The 25,153-nt window shown below is 33.7% G+C and overlaps 1 protein-coding gene across 11 annotated transcripts in view; it reads left to right on the top strand.

The window, feature by feature from the left end:
- Positions 1–22,801, top strand: part of Lmpt (four and a half LIM domains protein limpet) — a 132,389-nt gene extending 109,588 nt beyond the window's left edge. For 8 of the 11 annotated variants that reach the window (XM_018444201.1, XM_018444196.1, XM_018444202.1 and 5 more), the window contains 5 exons: positions 5,279–5,479; positions 6,545–6,719; positions 20,595–20,764; positions 21,559–21,745; positions 22,021–22,801. In XM_018444201.1, coding sequence (XP_018299703.1) covers positions 5,279–5,479; positions 6,545–6,719; positions 20,595–20,764; positions 21,559–21,745; positions 22,021–22,178 — 891 coding nt within the window. In that variant the 3' untranslated portion in view covers positions 22,179–22,801. Of the gene's footprint in view, positions 1–1,673; positions 2,235–3,702; positions 3,918–5,278; positions 5,480–6,544; positions 6,720–10,707; positions 11,097–20,594; positions 20,765–21,558; positions 21,746–22,020 lie in introns of those variants that run through there. The other 3 variants (XM_018444203.1, XM_018444205.1, XM_018444206.1) reach the window with 3 other exon arrangements.
- The last annotated feature ends 2,352 nt before the right edge of the window (positions 22,802–25,153 follow it).

The following is a 25,153-nucleotide window of genomic DNA, read 5'->3' as shown; positions in this document are numbered from 1 at the left end:
ATAACACTAAATGTCACAGCGTTACGACGACACGGCGCGTCTTATTGCAAAACCGTCAAAAGTCGCGAGTGGAGCGTCCGCAGTTGATCGTAAACGGTCCGATTTACGGTCGTCCGCCGTCATTCTTAAACAATATTTCTACGGTGCTTTTATGAACTATCGATTTGTTGTCCCCCGACGGCGAGTTCGTTACTTTTATTGTAGTAACCTTTGCGAACAGATTAATTAATCATTCCTCACGTTTCACGAATGAAGCAGAACGAGAAGCGAAACAAACGTCGACATTTATATTCCCTCATGTCTCTCCCTTTATTTATAAGCGACGTCTGATATCTATTTGTGAAATATGTAAGATCAAGTTGAGAATTATAAATAATCATTTTTAAATAAATAATTATAAGAGCTTCCACTTCATTAAGTATCACACGATAAATTGTAAAGAATATCTAAGAAACAATCTTCATATTCAAACCAAAGCTATCAGAATTAAACCATGAGCGTTTAATTACATTTTACACTTTCAATCTTCCGGAGCTGATGCTAAAATCTATTTATTGACGCTGGATCTATTAGATCCATTTAATTTATGTTAATTAGAAGGCATTAATTAATTTTAAAAAATCAAAATGACATAAAAATGGATATTAGGTACCTGCATTTTGACGAAAATAATCTAAATTTGCAAATGTAATATAAAAAAAAGTAAATTATTTGATATTTTTGACAAAGAAATTTATAATTGAAAACATCCACCGTCAATTTCGAAGGGATATAATATTGAATAGATCTAATAAACCTATGTCAGCTCTGGAGAGTTAATATAGATTACTCATATAGACGAAGCGATAATCAAGCATTAATATTCGTCTGATTTTATTGTTAGACATGAAGCGCTGCTAAGAAAATTATTTTTCCAAAATATTAATAAAAGCGGTATATACACAATTCTTGGTTACATTGGTTCGATAGTAACTCGCAGCCATAAATTACTAAAACCGATTATTCGAACATGCATTTCTCTTTGAAAAATGAATCCTCGCCGAGTATTTTCGTGACTGTCGCATGCGGTAGCAGTGGCGACGACGGCGACGGCAACAGCGACGGCGATGCGACATCAACGATTTAACACGGAAGATAAAGCCAAAGAGAGATGAATTTAATGAAGCGTACACCCGCGTCGGAAATTCCCTGTTCTCCTCTTGGTATCGAAGAATTCCCAGGAGCTGCGCGAAGCAAAACCGTGTCTCCGGAATTCGCGTCAGACTACATCGACCCCGTTTCGTTTCTTCGCGCAAATTGCGAGATACAGGCTGCTCCATAAATACTCATAAAAGAAGAACTGTAAGGAGAAGAAGAGAAAGTGGAAGGAGGAGCGGGGATGTCATCGAGAAGATCGGCCACTGATATCTGAACTGGAAAATCATACAAAAGGAGCAACACAGAGATGAAGAGAGCGGGATGAAGAAACTCGAGGAAAAAGAGGCAAGGAGGGAAAAAGAGAGACAGAGAGAAAGAGAAGACGCGGGCGTAACGTAGAAAAGTTGCACCCGGCACACTGCATCAAGAATCAGGAGGAGGAGAGACTACGCCAAAAGAGAGACGAAGGAGTAGAAGGGTGGCGGAGAGAGACGAGAACGGTCGGATGGCAGGGAGGAGGGTGTGGAAGGACGTCGGGGAGGGTGGCGAAGAGGAGACGAGGGGACACGCGCGGCGCGTTTCTGGAGTCGTCGGGACGCCGAAAATAGCGTCCCGATATGATGACGCCCGGAGCGGGCCGATCCTAGATTTCAGTCAGTTCGCAAGCTCGAAAGCCGCTGAGCAGTAGTAGCCCCGGATCCAGTAGTCTCGCCGCTCCGATTTCTTTTTCCAAACCGACGTCGAAAAACTCGCGGACTCCCTCTCTTTTTCTCTCTCTCTCTTTCTTTTTTTTCTCTTTCTCCCCCTCTTATTCTTCTCCCTCGTGTCCTTCTCACCCTTTCGAGAGAGTTACCCGAATACGACAGTCCGCAGTTGATTCTGTCGCCTAAGGGAGAGCGCATCGCGACGACAGAAGACGGAAGAGGGTAGCACGAAGAGATGGCGGACGTAGACAGTGTAGTGTACACGACCACCGAGCGCAAGGTGCGCAAAGTGAAGAAGACGACCAAGCGTCGGGAGAGCCACGACAACCAAGCATCGGAGGTCACGATCACCGAGGTCGACAACACGCAGAACAACCACCATGCCATCGAAGAGTATGTGCTGGCTGACGATACAATCCGGCAGACCCGCATAATCTCATTATCATTTCTTCTTTCTTTCTCGTCATAACGGCGACCCGTCATCGCCGTAATCACTGTCGTGCTCACGATTCTCGGTACCATCCGGAAACGGGATTCTGCGAGCGTCACCCCGGAAACTATGCGCGGGCGACTGGAAAATTGCGATTGATAGTAGCATACACAAGGCAGGCATTGGAGGGTTGGTTGCACCAAGTTTAACGCGTATCACGATGCTCTTGGTTAAGTGAATCTCTTTCTTTCTGTATCAAGTAGGATTGCAATCTAGATTATTAGGGAACAGTAAAGTAAAATTGCTTAACGAAGACTGTTGGTACAATCTAAAATAAAATGCAGAAAAGATGCTTTTTAATATTTTGAAGATCTTTTGAATTTTGATGTTGTTTAAAAAACTCTATTTGAAAAAAATCGGAAAAATTAGCTGATTTTTGTATATTCGATATTATAAATGCGAAAAAATACTCCTTGTAGCATTTCCATCGACGTAACGTTAAATGTCAAACTTAAAATTACTATCAACCCTGTTAAGGTCTTTAGGGATAATTTACATGGACTAGAATAATCGTATCACGCGAAAATTAATATAAATGTGTCTTTGTAATTTTATTTTGTTCACGGTTTAAATGTACCTGGAAAACGGTGGCGCATTTAATCTCAAACACCCTTTCAGTTCGTTCGCTCGAACTTTACGAGCGGCCGAAAATACTCACGAGTGAAGAAAGATTAACTTCGGGCATCGCATTTCCATCTCGTCACGCAAAGACCACACTTGCCGTATCTAAAACGATATCGCTTGTCGTGAATAATCCTCTCTGGATATCCTCTGACATTTCGTGACTGCGGGCTACAATCCGACAGACGTACCTTGCCGTATCTTGATGAGAACTAGGGTGACGCTCCAGGAACTCGAATCTTTTCAAAATTACACGAAAAAAAAAAGAGAAACGGTTCTTTTTTCATAAGACCGCTAATTGTCTTATCGACCTTTGAAAAACCACTAATTACGATTCTCTTCTCTTATTAAAAAATATGAGAAAAATATGTATTTTATTTCTGAGATCAAGCTGATCAAAATATTGAAAACAAGAGGAGGAAATTTTAAAGTTCCTAAAATATATTTTTGAACAGTATTATATTTACTTGTATATACATGTATAAACCAGTGCTTTGGCTGAAATTTTAGAAATTATTGTTTTAAATTATATTAATGTTTTCTATGTTATATAAAAAAAACTCAGCTTCTATATAAACTTTTAAAATAAAATGAGGCAGATATTATTAAATATTATATAAAAGAGTTATAAAACAATCAGAATGTTTCAAAAAATGTTGTAATACTGTATCTTGTGATTTATATATGTACCTTTTAGTCACATAGCTTATTGAAAAAAAATATAATTTGGAATATTCACTTTTTTCAGTAAGTGTAATTGAAATACCTCGAATATTTCTTGCTATTTACTGGTTTTTCAAAGATTGATAATCCTAAAATGCTTTAAAAAAGCAGAAAAAAACACTCGCTCAACTCGCGCAATGAAAACGCTCCAAGACAAGATTTGTACAGTCATACGCGTATCACGATAAATATGACTTTGTACAGAAATACTCAGCCAGCACATACAACAGCACTCATCCAAGGTACATATTACCAGCACGTATCAACGATTCTATTCGCCATGATTGCGTATGATGATCGAAAAATGCGATCGAAGAACTCTCAACAAGATTGTAAAACATGATACCCCTGGAGAGAAGCGATTTTCTTACTTGCCTCCAGAACTTTTGGATGTTTTATGTTTCTATAAAATTCTGAGGAAACATCCCAACTCTATTATAAGTGATTTTCTTTTTGATATCATCAAACTTTCAGAAATTAGTCTAAAAATGTAACGCAAAATGTGTTGTAAAAAATTAATTTAAAGGTATAATTAACAATTAGAATTCATAAATTCGTACTCTCGGCATATTTATGCACTTATAAATGAAATTTATGAGTCAAGGAATCTCATGAATTAATAACTTATTCTTGCTTTTAAATAGAGACGGTTCTGAAATGTTTAAACCATAGATAAACATTACAAGGATAAACTGTTGTTAATTAATACATAATGTCAACGTTTCGTGAACCTTGCCTTGATGAAGTGAACAGTAAGGTTCATGAAATGTTGCATTAGCAATGGATCATGATCCGACACGGCAATAACTCACAAACTCTTTAGCACCTTTGAAGAAAATACTCGTGAAAGCCTCAAAAATATTAATTAGTATATAAATTTAACATTATAAAACAGAATTTAAAACTCGACATATTTTAAACAATCATTACATAGAACTACCAGCCAATATCAGCATGAACGTTGCACATTACGTAGTTTGTAGAGAAGTCAAAGTACCACTACGCAAACAATGGACAAAATATTCTCTTTATTAAAACTAAAATGGTTTACATGAAAATATATAAAGCAACGCAAACTATAATGACAAACATAATTTGAAATATTTCTTCCGTTACAAATCTTATTTTTTCCTTTTACTTACTCATGTGCAACATATAATTGTAGGACAGAAATTACAAGGAGCTAAGTATATAGATTTTTTTTTATTAAAATAACATAAAAATTTCGAGATTTTTTAATAAATTGTATTATCATTATTTTATTAACATTTATTCAATTAATTTATTAATTTTTAAATTTTTTGTGTCATAATGTTTTTTTTTTAAGATAACAATGCTTCTTTAATATGACAAGAGACTAATGGAAAAGAGTATTTTTTATTCTTATGTAAAATATTAATTTTAGCATATTTTTATTTTAAATTATTTTAAATATCTTTAATATATTTAGCTCCTTATGATTTTCCAGTTTAAAGAACTTCGCACAAAGTTTGACTTAGAATTAGTTTCAATACAAAATCATATAATCGACTGATGTAAATATCCCGAGACGACTCTCTATGAATATGTCATGATTTCTAAACTCTTGGTATTCGCGTTGCAGTTGATTTTCAGTGGCGAGTATACAAAGGCGATGAACAAGGACTGGCACAGCGGTCACTTCTGTTGCTGGCAGTGCGACGAATCTCTGACAGGACAGCGCTACGTTCTTAGAGACGAGCATCCTTATTGCATTAAGTGCTACGAAAGCGTTTTCGCCAATGGCTGCGAGGAATGCAGCAAAATCATCGGCATTGACTCCAAGGTATTTCTATTATTCGAAATAAAAGTTTCTAATTTTATTCAGATATGATTCTCTATTAATTAAAAGAAAGCTTAGAGCTTTTATTAGCTGTTAATTTAGACAAAAAATCTTTCTACAATTTTTTAATGGATCAATTTTGAAAACGAAGATCATAATTCAATGTTAAATCATAACAGCTGCAGCGGTTTAAGTCATAATTCATAAAACGTGAAAATAGTAATAAATAGCTTGAAAATTATGTTTGAATGTGAAAAAGTATATTAAGTTTAGAATCATCCAGAAATTTATTTTTGAGTTAAATTACGCACTTCAATACGCACGCAAACAATAAATTACTTCGTTCGTACAGCCTAAAGGCATAATTAGCGGCCGTCGAATGATTACAAGACCCGGTGTCAATAGATGGAGAGGCATGGGCGTTGACTTACTCATTTCTAGAAATAGAAGCGATGATGCAGGTGCCGGTTAACCGTGTATCGGCTTCGAGCACTGATTTCCGCTCTCTCTCTTTTCCGCGCGTGGTCGCCGTTATTGTAATATTTCGTTCGCTCCTACGTGCAAAAATCATCGACCTGTGGTGGGAAAGTGAAGATGTTATTTTCCTCGCAACCATCATCACCACGCGGAATTACGTAATTCGTACGATTAATAATTCCCGTGATCTCAACATCCGCAACGGTTTCCTGAAATTATTTAGATACACAACGTACGCGACGCTACTTGCGGAAGAAATTGAAGAAAGTAATTAAATCCTTTTATAGTATACTATATATAATGCATTAATGACATTTACGATGAAAAGCGATTTTAGTCCTTTTGGAAATGAATGTTTGAGAAATACTGAATCCCTTATAAATCGCCTTCGCATTGCTGTTTAAATGAACCAGTAATTTTTTAACATTGAATATATTTGACAAAACAATTACATAATAGCTTTTTTAAATTATAAAAGCTTTTTTTTTTTTAATTTTAAAAACAATAATTTTTTTAATTATAGAAGTTACACAGAAAATAAAAGTAAAAAATAAATATAAAAGGGTTAACATAGTTTAATATTATTTTCAGGATCTGTCATACAAGGATAAGCACTGGCATGAGGCCTGCTTCCTCTGCAACAGGTGCAGAGTGTCCTTGGTGGACAAACAGTTCGGTAGTAAGGTGGACAAGATCTACTGCGGCAACTGCTATGACACCCAATTCGCCAGTCGTTGTGATGGATGCGGCGAGATCTTCCGTGCTGGTACGTAATATCTTAATACAGCAGCTAATTTTTCTTACGACAGGAAATTAAAGAGAGATCCTTAAAATGTCACACATGGCACTTCGATCTGGTCTTTCAAATGTAAATACGTTTATATGCTCATGATTTATTTATATGTGACGCAAATATTACAATTGTTTATAGCTATTTATAACATGCACGCGAACGGTAAGAAATGCGAGAACGCAGATTCTATCTGTGTCTAATAATGATGCAAGACGATTCTTTGAAATTTTACAAAAGCTTTGTGCAATTTGCACTTATTAGATGCTACATGATAAAATTTGATTATTGAAAAAAGGATACTACGCAATGAACGAGAACATTTTTATTCATTTTTCTCGCTTTTTTCTCATTTTAAGTAGAAAAATTGGAAGTTGGAACAAGTATGTTCTTGAAAATATAACAAATTTTACGACGCTTTAATACAGCCTTTGTAATTTACTGCATCGCGTAAACTTTCTGACAAATTTATAAAGTCATTAGATTTTAATGAGACTAAATATTAGATTTTAATGAGATTTTTTAAAAGGCGATTAATAAAAAAAAATTTCAAATGTAGAAAATACAAATCCGATATGCAGTACAATCAATACAATCGATAAACATAAATGATAAACGTCTCGATTAACTGACTATCCGTGTCTGAATGACCACATCAGCGATTATATCATGAAACGTAAATGAACGTGAGGAGAGTATAATTTACGAAGTGAGAGAGACAAATACGGAGTAACAGTCATGGCGTACAATGAAAGGTCGAGAAACAAATCTCTTGGTGATTTCCACCTACGATCGCGTTAACACCTGTTCTTGATCGATCGCTAGCGAATCGTTCTCCGATCATTCGGCGTTTCTTATTAAGGTAACTGAGTCAAGGCTCGGACTTCAGACACTGGCCAATTATTGTGAGCCGTTTTGAGACTGAGTACGTCATTTTACATCTAATTCGTCAGCTCTAATAGCATTAAGTCATTTTGCATAAACGTCTTAATTAAGCTGCATTTACCTTTCTCTTGTATTCAAAGATCTTGTCCGATCTCTTGAAATGACTTCTTTCATAGATCGATCTTGAAGTCACTTTTTTTACGTAAAACTTTTTTCCCTTCTATGAGACTGAATGACAGACAATGAGATTAATAAATGTGGGCGATGGGAGTGCTTATTTTGCAACGAGCTAAGTTTGTTTAGATTTAAAATTTTTGTAACATTGCTCATGTTCGAATTCCCTGTAATTATTTATATAATTATTTTGATAATCCGTAAGTATTAATTTTATCTCTTGATTACGTCTTGATTATGTCTATTCAAAAATTGTTTAATCTATAAATATTTATAGGATGAAAGTAATAAATAAGAGTCACAGTATAGGATTGGTTTTACAAAAATTTTAACAAAAAATTGACAAAAAGTTAAACACAACACGTATATGATATCAAGCTTTATATTTTCTTTAACTTCTACAACGGAAAGTAAACTGTAGCATGAATTAATAAAGTTTATCGAAAAGCAATCATTCTGATGCGAAATCGAAATGTTCACGTAAGTGGGTCAACTGCGAAGATTAGTGGTCAACCATGACAATCGACATTTTTTAAGATAAACCGACGAAAGAACCGGTCATTATCCGGGATGATAATCGCCATATCCACTTTATTGCTCAAAGTTTGCTTAAAAGTTGCATATGCGCAATCTTCAACCGGCAGATACCACGATGACCTACATTATTATACAGTTCAAAATATTACAGCTAGAGATGTGTAATGCATCTCGGCTGAATGGCACAAATGTCATTTTATCCAACATAGTTAGGACGTAATTCAAATATCTGGGTATTTAAAGTATTGACTCATGCGTGGATCTTGAGATGAAATAAAAGAGAAATCTTATTGCTTTAATTCTGAAAGAGAGAGATGAGATCTTGTCTTAATTCCGAATAGATAGCAATTTGAATATCTAAACATTCGAAAGAGAGAATGTAAACTTAAGGTTTTGATAAAGCGATAGAGATGCGACATTTTTTATTCTGGATTAGAATAGGAGATTTTAGAAGACTTCAGAAAAAGTAAGACCTTTGACGTTAAAAAATTTCGCGAAAATATCGCAAACATTATAATTTTTACTGATACTTACGTTATTATTTATTGAAACTTGTGACGCATTTCGCTCTAATAATATTGGCATGCACTTATCATCAGGATGCAGCCCGCGCTATTCTCACAACGTAGTTGTTCGTTAGGAATAATTTGCGTGATACATTGAGGAAGGTCGAATGGCGTGGGAGTTGGGACGAATTCCAATTTCTGACAAATAAAAAGAATTAGCTGACGTCGAGGTCAATCGAGGAATTGTCGGCGCAAATGATTTGGTACCAGTGTGTATCTATATACTCGACATTTCACGAGCTACGTATCAATCTTTGAAATCCGATTGTATTCATGATACTACGAACATGCGATTTGTCTAGATATCTTCCGATGCCAATTGAAAAATAGATTGAAGAGAGTACTTACGGACGTTTACGCGCAAAGTCACGTGGAACAAGTTTTCCAGCTAATCAATTCGTAAAAAAAGTGACGCATCATTAATCATTCGATGTCTGTAGATAAATCTTTGGGCACCTTAATTTAACAAAATGTGAATAATAGTCTATGAATAGCACACAATCGTCAAAACTTTTTTTATATTAAATGACATGTAATGTACTTATTGCTATTTACAAAATTATTTGAATGTTTCATTTTCTGCAACTGTCTAATACATTATTCCCAAGAAAAATATAGAAGCTACCAAGAAATATAAATTAAAGGTGTCAAACAACTTTTCTGTATGCAAATTTATCATTTACTGTCTAACATAAAATTTTAATAGAAGTGTTGTGTAAAATTTTGATAGAATAGTTGTGTAAAATAATATAGTATATAAATTAGTATTTAAGAAACTGAATCTATTTTTCCGTAATAATTTAATTATTTATCACAATATTTTTCAGAAATTTAATTCGTCAAAGTATTTTCATCTTTAATTTCCATTAACTTCAAAGTTATTAGAGTCGTATTAATATATTGTAAAAAATTAATTTTAAATATTAGACAAAAGATTTTAAATTAAAAAAAAATTTTAACCATTGTTAAAATTAAGGTTGAGATTCTGTATACTTCCGTATGTGGAAACATGTTGCTTTAGGAGGATATAATTTCAATTTAAATTTTATCGATGATCGAAAGTCGCAATATGCAAAATCCTTGAAAATCTCATAACATTACTGCGATAGAAATATCCTAATCGAAAAGAAAGTCCTTGCGATACAGCATTAATTACAAATTTATTGGAAGATAAATTTTTTCAACAATAAATCTGTCATATATTTTATAGTTTTCGGGTTTCAGTCCATCATAAAAATATTATATGGATTATTTTGTGCTATTTAAATTAGTATAATTAGAACTTATATGTAAATTTTTCTTGGTTGGAAAGTGAGTTGGCTAGAAATTACTGAGGATCCCTACAGTGCATCTTTGATCAGCTCGCATCTACGGTTAAAATCTGGAGGCGTGTGTCCAGATATAATCCGCGAACATCAAGCGGTGATGGTAAAAGGCCTCTCTCGTTGGCTATATAACGGCCAAGTTATCACACGGTAACACACGTTGCGCCTGCCCGCAACGGTGACTCCAGCGAGAACCAAAGAGCTGTCTGCCTTCAGTGATTCGTAAGACCTCGGCCCAATCGCACGCTTGATTCTCTACGTTCGATTATTTGGCACACCGGGTTACAGTTTTCTCTGTCCTTCCTTCTCTCGCGATTTATTTCACACCTTTAATTAACTTGATTCTTTGATTAAAAAGTCAAGTTGTATATAATCCGGAATTGAAATGATAGTTTAAATGAACTGGCAAATAACCGCTTAATTTAAATATTTTAATTAAAAATAATTATAACTGATTCTCGCGACTGTTCGTGTAAATTTATCTTGACGTCTTAACGTCATCAATTATAATTACAAGTCAGTTCCAATCACGATCGTTGCACAGCGCCGTATAAAAAGGCGCGCGAAAGTTTTGTTTCTGCAAGTTCGCATTTTCGTGTAAACTTCGTGGCAGCTGGTGAATGCACGCGTGTTTGTTTGTATAAACGTTTTGAGAGAAAATATGGCCACCGACGCGTTGAGTGAGCGGCTGTCGAGCAAGCTACACCTGCAGACGAAGACAGTGGGTGAGGAGAGAATCAAAAGGGCTAAAGAGAAGGATGAAGATATTGCGATCTTCAGCATGTTTCCTATGGAGGGTGATTCTACGTTCAGATGCTGCCTGGGCAAATACTGCCTTCTTGGAGACCCGAAGAAAACAGACCCAGGTGACGATCGTGACAATCGTTCGTCTCAAAAACGGATTATTACAGTGTTGACGTACATTAACACTTATTAATATCAATATGGTATAAACATCGCGGTCATATTTGACACACATATATTCTTACTTCGAGTTAATAATAATGAAGTAATGAGAATTCATGTTTTCTTAATAAATTTCTACAGAAGCAATTATTTGCCATAATATTTTTGACATCAAAAGCTTAATTTGTCGAAGAATCTTCATTTAATTGTCTATAATTTCAGAGTCATATTAATGTATTGTGAAAAAATCGATTTTATATTAGACGAAAAAGCATTGAAATTAGGATATAGGAAGTCTACATAATTCTGTGTATCGAAATATTGCATTAGATGAATATAATAATAATTCATAGGTCTATTAATAATCGAATTCACAATATCCTAAATCCTTGAGAAACTCATAATGTAACTGTGACAGAAATATCCTAATCGAAAGGGAAATTTGCACATCGCAAATTTGTTAGGAGATAAATCTTCTCACATTAAAGCATTACAATGTTCGCGCGCGCGCGCGCGCGCGCGTGTGTGTATTGTGAAAACTATGAAATATATAAAAGACTAAGTCCGGATCCACCAATGTAAGATTAACTTTAATCTCAGTTTAACTTAATGCTTATCTTTTTCTTAGAATTAGAAAAAGATGAGTAAATTGAACCAAGATTAAAGTTAATTTTTATAACTTTTTAGGTTTCACTGGATTATAAAAATATTATGTAAATTATTTTGTGTTATTTTTAAATTAATGTAATATATCTTATACAAATTTGTTGTGATTGAAAAAGCAAATTAGCCAGAATTGAGGGTTTCCACAATGCGTCTTTGATCAGCACAAATCCATAGTTGTGATATCTGGACACGCGATATAATCTAGATATAATTTGCGAATACTAATCAAGCATAATAGAATGCCTCTCTCATCGGCTATACAATAATAAGTTATCATACGATAACACATATTGCATCTTACAATAGTGACTATAATGAAAACCGAAAAGCTTTCAGTGGCTTGTAAGATCCAATCATACGCTCGATTATTTGGTACACTATTATGATTTTTTCTCTCCTTCTGTCGCGATTTATTTCGTTCCTTAATTACTTGGTTCTCTGAATGCTTGTCAAGATAAAAAGAATTGAATTGATACTCCAGAATTGAACTGGCATGTATAAACAAACATCTAATTTTAATATTTTAATAAAAATAATTATATTGATATGATAATTTAGTAATTATTTATTCAAAATATTTATAATTAATTCACAATTGTCTCATGTAAATCTATCTCATCATCATCATAGGCCAAATACAACCACCTAGTTGTGGTCATCGTAAAATGTCATATAAAGAAACATGCAAAAGTTTTGTTTCTGCGAGTTTGCGTTTCGTGTAAACTTCGTGGCAGCACGCATGTTTGTTTGTACAAACATTCGAGAGAAAGATTCAACTGCGATGGAAGATATCTCATATACAACATAAAAATCGGTTTATTCTGAGCGAGCACTTGTTGAACGAATAGCATAGAACGCCTGCAGATGAAGGCGAACGAGGAGAAGAATAGCAAAAGAGAAAACCGAAGATGTCGTGTTTTTTTGAATACGTTTTCCATGGAAAGTGATCCTAAGTTTAAATATTATTTAGACAAGGATTGTCTGGTTGAAGATTCGAGAAAAATAGATACAAGTGATGAATTGATGATCGCGATGATCGCTCGTCTCAAAAGAAGATTATACCAAGTTGATATTTATTAATATTAATATGATATAAATATTGCGACCATATTAGGCAGATACTCTTGCTTTACAATAATGATAAAAAATCACCGGAAGGAATTAAGATGATCTCTTTAGTGAGATAATAATTTTTTAATATTTTTATTTTTATTTGTAATGATTTAGTGAAATAATTTTTATATCAATTTATTATACAACCACGTTTGACAATACGTATAACAAAACTTATTCATGGGCGTATCCAGGATTTGAGTCAGTGGAGACTAAAATTTACACAAAATTTATTATAATAAAATACTTGTATTAAAGCCAGTCTTTGAATCTTCAGCAAACTTTCTTACAAATAACATGTGAGCCACAAATTGAGCAAAATATAAACGTTTACTTTTTCGTTGTAAAAATCATTTTCATAATTTAATTATTTCTCCTTGCTAAAAGGAGAAATAATTTGTAGGAGTAGCAAATGCCCTCTGATTATAAGGCAAGTATGTGATAAGGGACCATTTTCAAAATTCTCCTAAAATCAAGGGAAGTAGTTGGTGATGTATCAGAATCGGTCGAATGTAATGATACCGGCAACGTATATGGAGGGAGAAAGAAAAAAAAAGAGGAAGAGAAAGGGAGATGGAGAACCCCCGAGCGTGACCTTATCAGGAAACATCAGTGCGCGCAGTTACTCGATTGTATACGGTGTTACTATCTAATTGCTAATTGCCACCTGATAAAGAGCCACAATTCTCAAACAAATAGGCATCAAATCGATGCGACGCATCAGCTCGAATTTTTCTCATTGTGCGATTCATTTATTCCGATGTTAATGCGTTTGTTCTGCAAGTATCGGCCCCTTCCTTGTATCGTCGATGATAATGTCCGCGTGGAAGATTACCAGTGTCAGTCCCGTCACCGTGTATGTCCGTGTGTAGGTTTTGCATGATTGCGCTTAAGCCTAGTAAATATTTGCACGGAATCGTAGCATGCGAAGATCTCGGTTACGAAAAAATCTCGGTTGTACAACGCAAATGCTGCACTATGCATCCTTATTCTCTTAATTTAATCTCATGCACGGGTACGAAGGTGTAACTGACAAATATGGTTATTCAAATCAGCCACTCAATAGTATCATCAGTAATATAGCGATATAAGCACGCGAGAGAGTCATCCATAAAAATAACTTTGAGTTTTCGAGACGAGTAAGCCCGATAAATAACTCGGAGTTAATCTCGAAAAACATTTAAGAAAGAATAATTTAATTCGATAGGCCCTTTTAGATTTCGTATAAGAATGAAAAAATAATTTTTATCATTGTATTTTATGTTTAAAAAATTATTTTTGTTTTTATACAAGTAATTCACTCAACAAACAAATACACGCATAAAAATTAAAGTCTGATCTTATTTGGTAAAATTTAAATACATAAATCAAGATTTTAATTGCACTTAATATGCTTGCAATTGCATCAAGTATAGATTACATCATCGAACGATATCAAACTGCTGATTGTGTGAAAATGCGGAAACACAATATCACGTAGGTGACTAAAATATGGTAATGACATTCAATCCATTTGCATCTAATCTCTCTTCTATGGAACATTTATATTCACGCGATATTGCACTATATTATTACAAAAGTGCATGTTTATTATTATAATTCAATCTTGAGATAATTTAATTTTGAGGTAATTATGTGATTTAAATAAAACAAGTGATTCTGATACACGCTGATAAGAAAAACTATTTCTAAAATTAAACTCCATGTTCCTCTTTTAACAGAAATTGAAAGTATTTCAATATTTTCTTTCTTCATAAGTTACTTAATAATACTCATAATGTACAATCACATCTTGCATTAAATTTCTTTATTGTGAAAAAGAAAATTAAGAAAAATTTACAAAATATTGTAACATTTAGTCACAAATCTCTGTTTTACAAAATATCATTTAACTGTTAATCTTAATTATATTTTAGCTAATCGTACAGTCAAAATTTTTTTGAAAGAAAGCCAAAATCAGACTTGAAAAAATTAAATAATAGAATTTTATAATATATTTCTAATAGGAAGTGCGAGAAACCTTGGACACTCTCTATAGGCGAGCAAGTTGCACACTCAACGACATGCTTGCGTATCTATGATTGATTTTATTGCGAACGTGACTCACGACATCGTAAACGTCAAGATAGTCTCAGCACGTGTACGCTGCGGTTAAATATAATTGCGCATTCTATCGCAATTTCATCGAATTAAGCAGACATTTTCAAAGGAAACAAATCGGCAGTCAACTTCTAATTTATAAAGAAAAATTAATTAACTATTAAAATCATTTCGTCATGCACCATTAAATTGGGAAACATTCGAAATGCCGAAGTTACGATGATGATATTAGAGAATGTTCTTTTAATTACATTGATGTTTAAAAGCACACATGTATTCTGACGTACCGTAATTTGTTCGCTTAAATACGTAATCGAACGTTGTCAGCAATCCGAACACGATGATTGACGTAAAAACCGTTGCAAAATTCCTTGGAATTCGTTTTAGTGCAATAAAAAAGCATCGATATTACATGCTTAAGGCTCTGCGAAAAAAAATTATGCAACTCTTTTCGATCGCCCGGCCAGAATTTTTAATATGTAATTTTTAATTTATATAATGTATTAATATATGCGTTCTGAGAAAAGCGAACAATTGTGCAATTCATAAAGAACTGTCCTGTTTGTATACATTATTATCTTATTGCTGAAATGATAAAAAAGGATTAATTCACGAACGAATCGAGTTGAATGGAAAAAAAACATTGACAACCGATGCAGTTACATGTGCCGGATTATCGAAATCGCATATCATCGAAATTGTGCATATCAACAATTGTACCATTCGAATAAGGATCTCGATATCGATGTATTATTATGAATGATATCATCAATCGCTGCGTAACGGTAGATCATATCGTCGATACATTGTCCATATTTGAATGTGGCAATCGACGTGGCGTGTCCAAACAAACCATCATTATCGAATTGCAATCTCTTCCGCAAGTCCGATCTTGAACCTGAAATTCGTGTTTTATTTATAGTATAAAAATACAGATATTCAACATTTAATCACGCGTTTACTGTACTTCTGTCGAGCTAATTAATCAAATGAGGGAAAGTATAACGTTAACATTCCTTGTTCGTATTATATATAGAAACATGAATATATTTATAGATAAGTAAAATTAAAAGTCGAGAAAACACGTCACAAAATTAAAAATAAAGCAAAAGGAAATTTTAACTTGGAAATAGTTTTGCGGGTATGAGATAAGCAGTTTACTTTGATCGTTGATTTTCGTACATTTAGCGAACAGAGTTTGCCTGGGTCACGAAATTTTAGGACTGTGCACGACAGCTTCTGCTTCTCGTTACATTATATTTAGACTTGACGTAGGAAAGAGGAGGCAGCTTCCGCCTCGACATAGAGTCGGCTTAGGAAGGCGTGTTGCCAATTTCACGACATATGACAACCATAAAATCTGCCTGAATGATCGTATTTAACGATTGACAAACGTCTAAGAAGAAGAATGATAAATGATCATTAAATAATTAATGATGATGATACAGTTACGAAAATAGTCTATATTAGATTGTTTACTTGTCAATGAAGGAACTAACAAGCTTTAATGGATTTATACTGCTAAAGAAACGGTAGTTAAGTGAATCCAATAATTAATATAATAATTAATGTATAAATGGATGCCCAGTAGAGTTTAGAATACTTTGTGTATTTCATGTTAATATATCACAACGAAATCACATAATAAGAATTGCGAGATATTATACATAAGAATAGAATGAGTTTTTCAAGCGACTTTGAGAGTATCTGCGGTAATCGAAAAATCTTCTCGTCACGTGGCGCCGAGAGAAGCTTCATTACCGTGACGAACGAACAGGTCATTTAAGAGCGTGAATGACACTTCTTAAGTAGGTTTTAAAGCGTATCTCTCGTGCTTGTCAATGAGGTGTGATTCCATACGGTTAATACATGTCGTGTCAAGAAGTATTGCTTTATGTGTTGAAATATACATAGCAATTGTTATATTAAATACTTATATTTTTGAATACACACATCTATCTTGAGTGCTTCAAACATTCTCCGTTATTTTATATCCATTCCGTAACCAGTTTTTGATGGATTTTTATTTAATTATTTAAGGAATCTATGAGTATATATAATGTCATCCATTATTTTTTAAATATTCTCTACGTATCTCTTAAAAGATTAATGAAGATTTCTGATAAGATTATACATAAAAGGATGTTTCACAATGGCGACTATACATAAACGTTTTATGTTGATGAAAAATATGTAAATATCCAATTTTTAACTTGTATACATCGTTCATCACATAGCGCGAATAATACGCGGATTACAACGCGACGCGTATAAGATTACAACATCGGCCTTGGGCCATAAGCTTTATACATATACGGAGGTATTGCCTGGTTGATGTGACGTCACGAATCTCCACTTGAGTCATAATGGTCCAGAAGTCGGCGTGTCGTGTACGAAAGATACATAGATATCAGAATGACCATCTTTAGTGTTTCGAAAAGCATCGAAACATAAAATAAATGCACTTGAAGATTTAGTATATAAATACTTGTAAGTAATAAAAATAGAAAATCTCAAATATGTATGTTTTTTTTAAATATTTAGGAATTTATAAAAAAAAGAAAAAGACAAAAAATAAGAATGCATATTGAGACTACGTTCATTTCGAACATCATAAATATTCCAATAAAAATCTCATCTATTTACAGATAAAATTCGACTTTAATGTTTAGAATGTAAATATTTATAATAAAAAGAAACAAAAAAGTATAATAATAAAATAATAATTTTGATATATGTCGATATGATGTTTTTTATTTATACTAAAATACTCTCAAAAGTGACAAATTATCTCAATTAAGAAAGAATTGGATTTTTCACGTTAATATTCTCGATTCTGTAGTTTTAAATTGATTATTATAATATAATTACCACGTTAATATATTTGATCGAGATGTGATTGATTGCTTAAATAACATAATGGGCAGATAATTAGCAATTTTGTAAACTGCAATGTAATTATAACCCGAAGACTAGATTAAATAAAATTGGACGGAGTACTCGATGATGAACGTGAATAATTTAACGAATCGATGATTAACGTGGTATTGAACAGATATTGCACACTGTTTATTAATCACATGTACATCGGCGATGAAGGAGACAATTATCGACTTGGCACTCATATTGATTTACCATAATACGAATGCTATTCATGTTAGGGTAATGAATATTTTACAGACACTTTGAAGAGTTTAATCAAGGAGAAGACTTAAAGTTAGTTTTGACAAAGCTGCGATTTATTATATGACATTATAGGTATCAATCTATATCAATCTATATATATCTATATATATCTATATATATCTATATATATATCTCTATATCAATCTATATATAAAACTATATCCCTAGGATGAAAAGTGAAAATTTTTACCATTGAAGTTAATGGAGAAATTTTTCACTTTTCACTTTTCATCCTAGGGAAAAAGTTTCATGATTGACCCTGTTCTAAGATCTGTCTATCTTTGAAGAAAAAACAAAGAGACCTGAATATTTTTTTAATGAAATAAACTTTTCGATTGTAGAGAGAGAGAGAGAGAGAGAGAGAGAGAGAGAGAGAGAGAGAGAGAGACTGTCATTTTCCAGACGTGATCCTGTGTTATAAACATTTAGGATTGAGCTGATGATTCACGAGACACGTTATTATATTTAATGTCATATTTAAGTATGTCATTTGGCCAGATCTTAGATCACCTTTCGAAATAGAGAGGCGTTATTAATTCGTCTTCTTGTCTCTCAGACACGACAGAATAAATTTAAAAAACTGTGAAAAAATGAACACCCATTATAGTATCTCGTTCGAAATCTGTGCGAATAAATTTAATTATGTATTGAGTTGGATTCTACGTGTGTGTAACGTACATACGTTATATTTCGAAAATTTTAAAACAAGATACAAAATTCATTAAATGTTAGAAAAAGAAAAATTGTACAACATAATGTATATCTTAATAAGATGAAAAACTAAGAATGTGTATATATAATACATGAAAATTTAAGATAGAAATAAATCAAATAAATAATTGTTTCAATAAATTCGTAAATTTGCAAACAAATCGTATATAGAATTTAAAGCGTAACATACAAAATAAAAATGTTAAAAAGAAAATTAATGTGAAATAATTTTTTAACTTTAATTTGATATTTAAATAGACACTATTCTAAATTTAAATATCTAGAAAATTCTGAAGGATATGTTTTATGTTTAGTCATTTTTTGTACGAAATATAATATTGTGATCATCGCGTTATTATATCAAAATGATGTAAGATTCTCAGGTAAGAATCTTTGATTGAGGTACGGAAAACTGTTTTTTTGAATCGCAGACCAGAACGTGACCACGATAACGAACCGACAATACTCATCTGCTAGACAACGTTACGTCACGTCACGTTCCTCGTATAATATTCCTAATCTTAACGAAAACAAATAACCGAGATCGTCTCTTGTTCCTAGTTATAGTTTACGACAATTTCACGGTAGACGAGCAAAATAATTTGAAAAAGAAATCTTAATGTCGCGGCTATTCTGACGTTACTTGGCGATATTTTGATCTTCGCGTTTAAATTCTGAAATATATTTCTGGAAAACCACGTCAAAAAACTAATGAGATCAATGACAAAGATATTCGATTGGTATAGTTACATTTAAATTAGCGCTTTCTGATAAAAGCCCTATTATACGTCTCGATAATTTAAATTCTCTGATGTAATCATGCGGTTCGCTAATCAAAGTCCCGTGACCGCAGTGCGGTTAATTTCTTCCGGCCGTTTTTATTTCCATGTGACTGTCTGCACCTGTGCATGTGCTAATTGCGGATCGCGAAAGGCGGCGAATCTATATGCGGCAGGCAAAACGGGAACACGGTGCTTTCCATGACTAAACGAGGTTCTGAACGGGGCGAAACGCGAAACCGTGGACGAGAAAACTCTATGGATCGATTTAATTCGCTTGCAACGAGGGGTGTTTTATAGACGAGTGCCCAATAGAGAGCTCCCGAAGAAATTCACGAAAAATTTATTTCGCTAGCTGATGGAGTCGGACGAAACACGCGATGATGCACGTGACTGCGATTTGCAGCACTGCAGCCCGCCAGTCGCCACACGCAACCACCCCGTTCATTTTGATGTTAAAGCGCGAACCGACGACCTCCGTTACACTTATTTCAAACTTAGATTTACATTTTTATGCAACAACTTACCACGACTTGTGAAGCATCAGCGAGCTTCTTGCTTTTATTGATTGAATATAAATTCAACAGATGGAAAAGAGCAATTTTTTTAATGCAAGCAAATTATAAATAAGAATGAAAAATTGAAAGAAAAATTAGACGAAAAAAAAGAAAGATTGAAAAAAAATTTTTATTGATTGTTAAACTGCGCACCAATTACTGCACTGCATTCTCATCAGCCCTTTCGCAATTTTAAAAATTAGATACTTTTTTATATTGTATTTAATAGTAATGTGCATGAATTTCTCTCTTTCTCTTTTATCTAGACGAACATTGGATATAAATATCGTTCAATCCGAAAGACATTCTTTTTATAACTTTGTTTTGTCGCATTTACATGTTTTAGGCACTAAGAAGATGGAATACAAGACCAGACAATGGCACGAGAAGTGCTTTTGCTGCGTGGTCTGCAAGAATCCGATCGGCACGAAGAGCTTCATCCCGCGCGAGCAAGAGATTTATTGTGCCGGATGTTACGAGGACAAGTTTGCCACCCGGTGTGTTAAGTGCAACAAGGTGGGCCACTCCTCTGTATCGATGATTACTTCATATGTCGTCTTGCGTTCGTTTATTGCGTGTCGCGCGAAAAGCTCATCGAGCGTAACAAGCGAATCAAAAATGGGATTTCGTTGTAAGACCATAAATCTCAATCCGATAAACTCGCTGGTATAATCGCTATTTGCGTATTGATGCTTTGTGTACTTGGTCATAAAATAAAACGGCCAACAATATTCAGTATTCATTTAATTCAGATAAACGTATCAGTCACTGAATTTTACAGACGTTCTTTTATTTTCGACGAATTCTGTATGCTTTTAAATATCTCTTTTTTAACATTCTTCTAAATTTTTCATAGTCACTCGCAATCTTTGTGAAATTCGTTTCTTTTCTATCGATGCGCTTGATGTCACTTCAATGTCATTTGTCAAATGACTCTTCAACTACACATACGTATATTGCGTCGATATCGCTTGCTTGCATCAATATTTCTCCTTGTTTACTTTTATATATGTTTTATATTCTATATACATCTACTACATTAATATATTATACATATAATAGATATAGACATATTCTTTTATTCACTATCTTTTCTTCAATTTTTGCTTTTATTTGTACAATCAGTTAATCGATTCTACATTATATTCTACATTATATTCCCCTTGTTTACTTTACATTATGTTTCGAGGAGAAATAAGTAAGCTTTATTAAACATTATCTAAAAAATGTGAATGAAACCCGTCGCAATGAGATGTAACAGATCGATGAAGCGACTTGTCCTATAAAATGTCATGAACTCTTTGTTGCAGATCATCACCAGCGGCGGCGTGACATATAAGAACGAGCCATGGCACAGAGATTGCTTCACTTGCAGCAACTGCAACAACTCTCTAGCGGGACAACGATTCACGTCGCGCGACGACAAGCCGTACTGCGCTGATTGCTTCGGCGAGCTCTTCGCCAAGAGATGCACCTCTTGCTCCAAGCCGATCACTGGTACGTATCGCCTTTATTTAATTATCAGTTATTAATAAAAAATAAAATAAAAGAATAAAATATGTTGAAAGAGTTGAGAAATTAAATCTTCTAAAACATCATCAATTTAATAATGTGCTTATTATTATTCGACAATAGATCTTTTAGTGAATATATGTGCTTCCACCATTAGAACCAATTCCATATACAAAAACATACAAGCACAATATACAAATATCAATGAATAGCTGAAATTAAACTCAATTTGAGTGTAATTTCCATCGATTAATTTGCAGGTATTGGTGGCACTCGCTTCATCTCATTCGAAGACAGGCACTGGCATAACGACTGCTTCATCTGCGCGGGCTGCAAAACTTCGCTGGTCGGACGTGGCTTCATCACCGATGGCGACGACATCATTTGCCCTGAGTGCGCCAAGATGAAGCTGATGTAAAACACGCGGCTTTATGACGTCGAGATTGACAACGAGATCGACGGATGGCAGAGCGAGCGAAGGGAGAGAAAGGATGAGGAACAAGTCGCCCTTCCGATACGGAATTCGCATAGTCAAGCGAATTCCGTTGCACGCAATAATAATACCGTCGTCGCGATTTTACTGGCCGTCAATTCGAATTTGAGACGCATGCAAACGATAGAGAACTTCGCAGAGTCACATCGAGAGACGAGATCGCGAGAAGACGTAATAAAAATTATAAATATAACAAAAAGAGTAGATTCTTCGCGTTAATGACGCGATAATTTTTGTTACGAATAACCGACGTATTTCGACGAGATTTTCCGCGCCGACTTTTTTTCAGAGGATAACGAAGCTCGAGAATCCCCTGACCAAGTTCTCGTCTTGGTCAGTATAATGATTTCACGATCGCCGATTAATCGTTCGGAAAGGAAGGCGGCGCGAGAGAACGCGAGAGTCTTCTAGCTTCATAGTCGTAGCGACATTAATCTATTCATTATTTCATTCTACGTGTATTTATGAGAACACTGACGCGAATCTGTCTGTGTTCGAAGTAATGATCTGCTCGATCATCGCGTCGGGATATCGAAGAGTAGAAGAGATATGAATAGGAGAGAAGGGAAAAAAAGGAATGCGCAACCAGCGAGCTTGATGAAAAGAAATCAAATCGCCTTATTGTAATAAAATCGTTGATACGGACACGTCGATTAGGATAATGAATAAGCGCTCCGCGTGCTCTCGTGATGTTACTAATATTAATAACGTTTTTTTTTTGCTTTGTACAATGGTAGAGAGATAAGCGCCCGTGTGCGCACAAAGAGTCCTACATATTATATATTCTTATGAAAAACTAAAATTTGATATATACGTATAGCGATATTATTTCTATTCGATTCGTACTCACGCGAAAAACATGACGGTCTAACACATACACGATCCACGTTACACACCGACACTAATTTACCCGATTGACACATCATAACTTTTTTTCTCTTGCCTTCTTTGTACGATGCTGTTCATCTAATTTCCGAATAAATAGTACTAGTTATTAATTTGTAGACGAAACTTTTGTACGCGAAAAATGGAGAAAAATCTGTTACCGATTTTCAATATATTAAATAACTATTTTCCAAAACTTAATATGTATAGGTAATAGATATATATATATATATATTCAGATTTGAGAAAAAATTATTTTAATGTTCCAAAAATCGGTAGGATGAATATTTTTTTATCAACAAATTTATTGATTTCTATATGCGTTACACACAGGTATAATAAATAATATGTGTTTTGATTCACGATATCCCGACTCTCTTCTCGATCTTTCTCTCCCCTTCTCTTGTTCGTCGAGAAAAATAGGCGCGCAACGTAGGGATCCATTATCATCCCGTGTAAATCGCATGCGCGCGCGCGCATAGTACACATACATACACGTAACAACAAATATATATACATACACGGTACACACACAAACACGTACACACATGCTACAAACATTTTTTGCAATATATATTAAGAGTTTTGATCAAAGAAAAAAATACGGCAAAAAAAGGACAAAGCTCGCATCCATACACATGCACGCATGCACACAAGCATAAACAAATATACACCCACATATAAATACACATACGAACGAGTGTGCGACGGACGCACACGTGGAAATACTAATTGTGGCCTTATTCGCACCGAATACTATAGTAGTAAAAAAAAAGGGAACTAACTTACAGTAATTTACTTCGTTACAAGACATTTAATATCAAATTTATTGTTATACAACGCGAACGAAGGTAACTGTAACGCCGCGCGAACCGAGTCCACGAACACGGAAACTACGAGACCAATTCGAACCACGAATTGTTAATCGCAACCAATATAAGTCACACACGTGCTATAATATAATATTGTATGTTATCCGACGGAGTCACTTACACACACTAATCGCCTTAATTAGTAAACGATAAAAAAGAGATTATTCTATATTCAGCGTATCCTATACACTGTTACACTGTAAAATTGATAAATAAATAAATGTAATTATTTACATGGGAGTCTTGTATCCCATCTCCTAAAAATTATCGATAATTCTTTGGAAATTGAGAATGCTTATAGAGAAACACAACGATAATACGTTCCTCCATAAGCATTCCTCTATAAGCAAGTAGAATAATCGTTATTAATTATCAATTTATTTACCTTGTAATTAATAAAATTTATGATTTTTTATCATATATTTTTAACGTTAATAGAAATGTCATATAAATTAGTAGTTATTTAATATATTAATTATAATAAACACCAACCATTTAATACATTAATAGATACATAAGAATCCAAATATAAATTTAAAGAAAATTATGAGTCTTATTTACTTGTATAAAATTTTACTTTTTTTTGTATAAAATTATATTTTTTAATAGAACTAGAACGTTCACACCGTTTATTTTGTGATGTCGAAAATTTTTCAGATCATAGTTCATGATAAGAAACAATATACATAATATGCATCGAAATGCTAAATCGATTTTATAATTATTTGCAAGTTTTATTTATTTAAAAATTAGAATTACAATTTTTTTAGCACATTTATAATTTACAGTTATAGAACTGTGATACGATCAAATTGATTTAATTAATGATTCGTCAGTATAAATTTATCGTACCGTATGATATTGATTAAATAGATTAATGCAAACAGAAATATATAATTAAATGCCTGATGACGTATTCTGCTGCCATCTAACAGATTAGGTAAAATCATTTTCTGCTGATGATCTACCTACAGATATAAAATTTAGTTTTCTCTTTCTTCTGTAGATGTCTATACTGTTTCCTTAAGCGTTTTAAAACAAGAATAAAAATTATAATTAAAGAATTATTATAATTTTATAATTAACACATATGTTCTTAATTAATTTATATTAGTTTTCAATTTTTTAAATATTTTGTTTTAA

Source organism: Mycetomoellerius zeteki, unplaced genomic scaffold, assembly GCF_001594055.1.
Source record: "Mycetomoellerius zeteki isolate Tzet28-1 unplaced genomic scaffold, Tzet1.0 scaffold149, whole genome shotgun sequence".
NCBI classification, from domain to species: Eukaryota; Metazoa; Arthropoda; class Insecta; order Hymenoptera; family Formicidae; genus Mycetomoellerius; species Mycetomoellerius zeteki.
Note: the sequence above shows the minus strand (reverse complement) of the source record. Positions and strands in the feature narration are given on the sequence as shown.